General features: G+C 43.3%; 2 protein-coding genes across 2 annotated transcripts; one reads left to right on the top strand and one right to left on the bottom strand.

The window, feature by feature from the left end:
• The first annotated feature begins 4314 nt into the window (after positions 1 to 4314).
• On the top strand, positions 4315 to 6126 carry LOC133146720 (ubiquitin-like FUBI-ribosomal protein eS30 fusion protein). Its single transcript, XM_061270714.1, has 5 exons — positions 4315 to 4434; positions 5008 to 5089; positions 5196 to 5340; positions 5656 to 5711; positions 5943 to 6126. The coding sequence occupies exons 2-5, from the start codon at positions 5015 to 5017 to the stop codon at positions 6066 to 6068; spliced, it is 402 nt and encodes a 133-aa protein (XP_061126698.1). The 5' UTR covers positions 4315 to 4434; positions 5008 to 5014; the 3' UTR covers positions 6069 to 6126.
• A 72-nt stretch (positions 6127 to 6198) lies between these two features.
• Positions 6199 to 7656, bottom strand: fkbp3 (FKBP prolyl isomerase 3). Its single transcript, XM_061270713.1, has 7 exons — positions 7527 to 7656; positions 7229 to 7330; positions 7025 to 7126; positions 6815 to 6950; positions 6677 to 6744; positions 6519 to 6616; positions 6199 to 6394 (listed from the first exon to the last, which is right to left on the bottom strand). The coding sequence occupies exons 1-7, from the start codon at positions 7629 to 7631 to the stop codon at positions 6340 to 6342; spliced, it is 666 nt and encodes a 221-aa protein (XP_061126697.1). The 5' UTR covers positions 7632 to 7656; the 3' UTR covers positions 6199 to 6339.
• Positions 7657 to 8201: the final 545 nt, after the last annotated feature.

The following is an 8201-nucleotide window of genomic DNA, read 5'->3' on the forward strand; positions in this document are numbered from 1 at the left end:
AAATGGAGCTTCAATCCCATGTTCACTTTTGTTTCAGCAACAGAACGCATGAATTGGCGTTGTTTCCGAAACATCCTCCGGGCACCGCCGAGCCGGAGCTCACGTAAGCCCGCATTTTACGTAAGAGGCGCGATTGGGTTTGCGGCTGCTTCGCGGCAGCAGCAATTTCACTGCGGGTGGATAAATAATGCATGGCGCACTTCTACCGCCAACCCACACGTCACACTCGGGCAAGCACACGCACAAACACACACACTCATCAAAACGGACACATGAATGAAGTTGTGTGCACCGTACGTCCATCCCCACATTTTTCTATTCTACCTTAGAATTGTAGTGTTTCCAACAAGGGGCTTACGTTTTCAAACTTAGCATTAGACAGCCAGGGTTCTGGTTTCAACTCATTTGAATTCCCACCTTAGGCCCATTTTGATTTTGGCCATAGGAACTCAGCTGCACTGCGCTGATCGGGGGACTCTCACCCGGCAATTAATGATGAATTAGCATAGCATCAATATTAAAGAAAAGAAAGATGCTAATGGCCTGCAATTGGTTGAAATATTCAACGACAGGAGCTCCATTTGTGCGATGCGGGACCGCGGCCATCTCTCTACTAAGAGAGAAGGCGGCGGTCCCGGCTGACTGGAGCATCACTGACGGGGCGGCTCGTGAAAGTTTAATGGAGGCTCATCGTTACGCATTAACCGAGAGCTCCTAAATGACGCCGTCCTGAATAAATCATTTCCTGACGGTGGACCGCAATGACGCCTTTGACGCCTGGGTCTCTGGGAGTTTCCTTAAAAAAGATTCTCATTACAGACCACTCAGGGGAGTTAGCGCACATCGGCCTGGACTACTCTGGCCTGGACACTGAAGGTCTGGGCTGGGCTTCCTTTGGCCGATCAAGTGCTCGCCACTTTTCCAGGTCGACAGGCACGAATGGCGTCTCCCTTCTATCTCTGCGGGAGCTCAGCAGCCGTCCCGTTACAGATCTGCACCCGTGATGACTCGCCAAATGAGTCTTCGAAGGGGGCGTAGCTGAGATGCAGAGATGAGTTGTTTTGGCTTTTGAAGATTTTTTTTCCCCCCTCAAAAAGAGAGCATTCAGGCAGAGAAATGATTGCTTTTTATCACCAGTGCACACACCAAATGCTTCATTCGCTTTTTTTTTTTCCGAATGCGGCGCCAAAGCGGAACTCAAGTTATCTGCTTTGAGAAAGTGGCGAAGGAGCCCGCACAATAACAAGGAGCAGGAGGTTACGGGGGCCAGAAGCTGCAGGCAATCGCGTCTGCTTCAGCTGAGGAACAACAAATGTTCACTAGTCAGTTTGCTCAAACGGCAACTTCGATGGACTTTTCAGGCCCAATCTAAACAAATAGACCTGGACTCCAACTAAAATGGCCGATTCAAAGTGCTGGTTTGGCTCGTTCACCCAGTTCGAGTTACTTTTGCCTGGCCTGGCAGTTTGAAGCGTGTCGGCATGTCAGCCCAACTTTCATCAAGTGGTGAAGCCGGTGGCTCATTTCAGTCCCCTCCAACTTCAATGACGCAGTGCTTAACTCACTGACTTTGGTTCTCTTGGCTGCGCAGAAGTGTGCGGGTGCATTTGGGAGTGAAGAGATGGTGGCGGCAGAGGGGAGATAAGCTTCATTAGAGAAAAAAAGTCTAATCTCTAGTTTAACCTTACACTTTCCCGCCCCGCCGAAGGACTCGCGGCACCCCGAGGCAAGGCGCAGAATATCGATGAACGCCGCCAACCTCGCTAAGGGCTAATGCTAAAGCTCGCGTCTTTCTTGAAGCCGCAAGATCTTTAGAAAATATTCCTTTTTTTTTTTTATTTTGTGTACTACTTGTGTGTAAAAACAAACAAAAAAGAAGCTAAAGTGCATTAAGGGCAGTGCACAATTGGGCACGGGTGACTGAGGATCACATCCCACTCATGCTGAACTCTGACCCCTCGTGAAGGCATCGGTGCCGTTTCTAACTAATGAAAAGAAAGGAGAGTATAGCATCTTGTTTGAAGCGGTCTTTTTTTGTCAAAGAGGAGGATTAAGCTTTGTTGGGTGCACCAGGTGAAAAATCCCCGAGAGTTGGTGGTGTCTTCTTTCCCCCAGTAAGCCGCAGTGGCTTTAGAGGGTTTGAGCCTCCAGATCTGTCATGTCAATGTGAGCCCACGCCTACCCTGACACGTCTAATCTCCTGGCTGCATGCCGTCAAATCGGCCTGAAATAGGAGTTTGGGAAAGGTGGCAAAGTTGCTCACCAAATCTTTCTCAGCTTGGAGCCCAATCGTCTATGATCGTTGACGGACCGACGGGTGTGCCAAATCATTTGCTCGGTGAGTGTAATCAAAAGCAATAAAACATGGCGTAATATACTAAATATCACAACAGCTCGGCTTCATATGCGAGCTGATAAAATTGTCAAATGCAATTCAGTCCTTCCCATCCAACATGTGATGTAAAGTATTGTCAAAAGTTGGAATGCAGCGTTCGCTCTTAAGATTGGATTCCATTTGTGAGCGCTGGCTTTTAAAGAGAGCTAACACACACGCACGCACACACTGACATACACACAAAGAGAGGGCTTTTGTGTAATTGAAAATTGCTTTGGAATTCCATCTTCATCCCCTGACTTCCATCAGCAGGACGTGTAAAATATATCAGCCAAGCAGCTTGCTGATAAGAAAACATGTTTATTCTGCTTAGTATTTATGAAACACCTCCACATGGCTTTTTTCCCTTCCTTTCTCCTCAAAAAAATAATCTCTTCTCTTGGTGCATAGAATAATAAAAAGACGGGCGGGATGAGGACGGATGAACGAATGTCACATTCTTGTTGTGGAGTTTGGCGTGTGTGTGGGATGTGGCAAGGGGAGGACAGCATCATCATTAGGTTTGATATTAAGAGTTTTTCTTTTCATAGGTGGCGCCTCTTGTGCTTCTGTCTTCTCCAAATGGACAAACATTTGATCGTTAATGACATATGGACAAGGGGTGGCTTGAAATCGCAGGTCTCTGCTGGCTGAGAGGATGGGAGTCCTGTGTGCTTATATTTTTGTCAATAAAAGACCACCACCACCGGGCCATGGAAGATGCAAAGGTAAATGACGTTAGTGATGAGTAATTTAAGGAGTTTTTTTATTTTAAAAATAACCATGTATATTAAGGCTTTTTTTCTTGCGCAAAACATAAAATTGAAAAATGACCTTTGACTCTGACCCCTAATCCCTGACCTTTGACATCTTCATCACACACTTGTGGACATGTTTTTCAATGACACTGATGCAAAGCCAGTTAGTAAAAAAATATGTTTTAATTAGTTTTGACTAACTTGGACTACATTAATGTCGTTAAAAAAACATACTCAAAAGTGTGTGACGACATTCGTGTTGCCTTTGGTTCTCAGTGTTGTGCAGTACATGTAGTGTTGTGCAGTACATGAAGCACAAGTTGGAAGTTCGGTAAGAGAGGTCGGCGCACCTACGCCATCTTGTGATGTAATGTGATATCGCACATCAGCTCCTCAAGCATACAACACTGGGTACTCGCATCGTGGATTAGAACAGAATAGAATAGAATATACATTTATATTTTTAAAGATGCAAGTTGGGGAACAAAGGGGTTACGTACGTTGAAAAAATGGCCAACTATTGAATGTCAAAATTGCAAACCAGTAAGGGGGCCACAGAAACATGTTGGTTTATTGAGACAGTTGCCCGATTGTGTGTGAAATGTCAGCATCTCCAGCGTGTTGAAGAAGCTCTTAGTCTAAATGTATGTTCCCATAGTATTTGCAGTCTGAACATAATTTTAAAAATTCAAACTCTTATGATATATTCAGTGAATATGTGCACATAGGGCGGCTCGGTGGTGCACTGGTTGGAGGGTGCCGGTCCGATTCCACCTCCGACCCTCCCTGTGTAGAGTTTTCATGTTCTCCCCGAACCCGTGTGGGTTTCCTCCGGGCACTCAGGTTTCCTCCCACATCCCAAAAACATGCTTGACGGACCGATTGAGCACTCTAAATTGCTCCTAGGTGTGAGTGCAAGTGCGGATGCGCGTTCGTCTCTGTGTGCCCTGCGATTGGCTGGCAACCGGTTCAGGGTGTCCCCAGCCTACTGCCCGATGACCGCTGGGATAGGCTCCAGCAGGCCCGCAACCCCTGTGGGGACAAAGCTGTACAGAAAATGGACGGATGCATAGTCCCACTTTGTCACATCCATTATGGCGACTGAACATGCTCATTAGCGACGTTTACGCCCTATCATTCAGTGTACTATACACATAGCGCCACTTTGCCACATCCACTATGGCGACAACTTACAGGCGTGGCTATCTCACGACGCAGTTCTGTCAATTTGCACATGCGCAGTCGTGTCCCATCGAACAGCCTTTCCTATGCTACACGTTGAACAGCAAGCATACAAACGAGGTAAGGCCTATTCGTGCCGAGTTGATGAAGTAAATTTAAACGCGTCGCCGGCTGGTTTTGTGTGCTAAAATTCACACAAAACACCCGTTAGCATATTAATGAAACGCCACATTGAACGAACTGGTGAACATTTTGTGTTTAGTATCCTACTTTTCCTACGAATGCCGTGGGTAGCACGTGGCTAGCTGCGTTAGCTTAGCATTAGCCTAACAGCGACAACTTAGAAAAGTGTACCTTTTTCCCTCGGTTTTGTTCCTTTTTTACCAGCGTCAAAATTTGCTGGTTCAGCTTTTGCTTAACGAAGTCGAGTGAGTTTGATGTCAATTTACATAGTTAAATATAGTTAAGTTACGTCCAAACGCACGCTATCGTAGTGTGTTATTAGCGCTATGGTTTCTCCACGGAAGAATTTCTAAAATAGAGACGGGTGTTTTTTTTTTTGTTTTTTTTTTTTTAAATTGCTTAATACTTTTTTGGCTTTTAAATCAATCTTCCACCGCATTTTAAAAATTTTGTACATTGTGGTCTTATCTAAATGTATAAGACAATACGAGATGTCACTTTCTTTTTCAGCATAAACATGCAGCTCTTCCTGCGTGCCCAGAACACTCACACCCTTGAGGTGACAGGACAGGAGACCGTAGGCCAGATTAAGGTAATATAACAATAATAAATGCAAGTGAGACTGTTAGATCTCTAGGTGTCATATTTTATGATACTCGACAGCAATATATATATATATTTTTTTTTCCATCCATCAGGCTCATGTCCAGACTCTGGAGGGTCTTCTGGTGGAGGATCAGGTAGTGCTACTTGCAGGTTGCCCGCTAGAAGACGATGCTTCCCTGGCATCATGCGGCGTTTCCGAGCACTGCACCTTGGAGGTAGCCGCCAGGCTTCTGGGAGGTCAGTTGTTGAAATGTTAAAAATGATTTTAATGATGCCGTTTGATTCGATAACGGTGATTTCAAAAATGTTCTGTGTATTTTGCCACAATACTAATCCAGTCATTAAAAAAAAATCTACTTTGCAGTACCGACGACAAACCAAATCATTGCTCCAATATTGAAAGCTGACTCTGACTCTCTGACTGATGCATTACTGATCCGATAATAATCCTGCATCCCTATTTACATGTTTACACACCTGTTGTAATTTATTCACTGGATTTGTGTTGCCTGTTGCCATCGTATGTAAGTAGACTTTTCCCTTTGTATCTAGGTAAGGTCCACGGCTCTCTGGCCCGGGCTGGAAAAGTGAGGGGCCAGACTCCCAAGGTGAGGAAAGTGAATGTGCCTTTCATGTATCCATTTGATATTGAAATAGAATTAAGAGTTAGAAAATCAGTTGTTTTAATTTCCTGGTTTACAAATGACAAAATTAGGCCTTTGTGATGGATAATAATAAATTACATTTATAGTGCACTTTACATTTAAAAAAAAAAAAAATCTCAAAGTGCTAAAAAAAATTTGAGCTGTGATGTTTTGAACATATCGTTTGTTTGGCAGGTGGACAAGCAAGAGAAAAAGAAAAAAAAGACTGGCCGTGCCAAGCGTCGCATACAGTATAATCGTCGGTTTGTCAACGTGGTGCCGACCTTCGGGAAGAAGAAGGGACCTAACGCCAACTCCTAAGGGACTCTTTAATACTGTTTTGTCAAGAGTTCAAATGTGAATAAAATGTTTAACTCTGCTATCGTGAGAACATGCGATCAAAAATCTGAGGATGGGAATCGTCTAGTTGTCATTTAAAAATGCTTCAGCCTTGTCTGTGAAAGTAATATTTTAATGCTAACAAAGAACATAAAAAAAATTACATTAACATTAAAGCAACAAAACGATTATGTAGTTGGAATCCCCAGCCACCTATGTGCCAAAATTCAGACAGCTTTCCAGTTTTCTTGCTTTAATCCACAGCCACCAGCTCCACCTCAAATATCAGCTTGGCATTCGGTGGAATTCTGAAAAAAGGTTAAGGAGATGGACAGTAAAATCAAAGATAATGAGTGGTGTTCATACTTTTATGTCACGTTTGTCGGACACCCAATTTCTAATTTAGTTCCATCTCCAGCCCAAAAAAGATACTTGGAGTCGGGGCGGCCCTTCTTTCCGTACGCCCACTCAGGTTCGATCTCCAGACGGGCCGTTTCACCCCTGCTCATGGTTAACAGGCCCTCGTCCCACTGCGGCAAACACGACTGTGTTAAACAAAAGGCGGACAAGAACGGGAATAACGCACGTACCCCTCGAATGACTTTGCCCAGGCCCACTTTGAAGCTCAGCGGCTTGGTTTGCTTTTTCTTTCTTGCCACTGCAAAGATTACAAAATTAATTAGTCAGACTGCATTGTGCACGTAAGAGTACCTTTTGATGCTAAGCACCTGATGGGATGTTGGTGTCAAAGACCGTGCCATCCTCCAGCGTGCCCGTGTACCAGCAGCTCACAGTGTTGCCTTTTTTAGGAAAGTTAGTCTTGTCACCTTTCTTAAGCGTTGATTTAGTAAACTTGGGTGGACCCTGAAGAGAAGCATCATCACCAATTATTTGGATGATTCTACAGAAAAAGACCTTCCCAGTGCTTGGGTCTTTACCTCATCTGCAACTTCTGCCTTGACCTCTTTGGGCTTCTCATCTATTTTGACGGCTTTGACCTGTTTTGTCACTTCTTCCACCGGCTCTGTGCCTTTAAACCTCTACAAAACATTTTTGTTCTTTCATGCATGCATTGTGTAATTCGCGTCGATAATACATTTCTGAAGTCTAAGTCGAAAATACGTCATGATGACGTTGCTCACTTTATTGGCAAATAACTCGATGTAGGCGGCGATGAGCTGATCCTTGTTTGCAGTTTTGGCCACGTTTTTGATATTTCCCAGCAGTTTGTGCTCGATGAGAAACTGAACATAGAATGAGAGGTTAATTCTTTGAAACAAGAGGTATACGTGACGTAAAGGAGCTTGCAAACATTGATTTCCGTCTCTGTGCGGCTACGCACATTAGGCTACAACACACGAACAAAGCATATTTCCTTTAGAATGCATTTTTTATTTAATTGACAACCGAGGCTTTTGAATGCTCAACCGACAAACGTACCGAGTGTGCCGCATTGTCCTGAATAAAGTTGATCAGGTCTTTTTTGGGCAAATCGTCACTTTTCAGCTGCTCGTCGCTCCACTCTCGCGCTGGCTCGTCCGCCATTTTGAGCTCGCAATTTCAGTATTCAATGAAATTTAAAGATAATGAAAAAAAAAAAAAAAACGAAGACCGACTAAATATTAGATCACACTATTATACAAATACATTGATGTGTTATATTTTTTTATTTTTTTAAATCCAAACAAGGAGTTATCAAGTACACTATTATATAAATACATTGATGTATTAGATTTATTATTAAAAAATAATCCAAACAACAAGGGGAGTTATCAACTACACTTGCAAAAAACTTAACTTTCCTTTGGAGCATTTAATACATTGTACGCTTTGGTTCGCTTGCCACTATTTATACTATATATGTTAACAGATTGTTAAAGGAATCACTTTGAGACTTGTACTAATTATTTCTTTGAACCTCACGGAGCTAAGTAAAATAAATGAAAATAAAAATAAATAATAGGGGTGTAACGATACATCGATACACATCGATTAATCGATATTATGCTCTACGATTTATTGGCATCGATGCTAAAGGTATACATCGATTTATATCGCCGTGTTTGACCTCGGACATTAGACGCGACTTTATTTTGAAATCCAGTTCATTGTTGC

Source organism: Syngnathus typhle, linkage group LG22, assembly GCF_033458585.1.
Source record: "Syngnathus typhle isolate RoL2023-S1 ecotype Sweden linkage group LG22, RoL_Styp_1.0, whole genome shotgun sequence".
Classification (NCBI taxonomy): Eukaryota; Metazoa; Chordata; class Actinopteri; order Syngnathiformes; family Syngnathidae; genus Syngnathus; species Syngnathus typhle.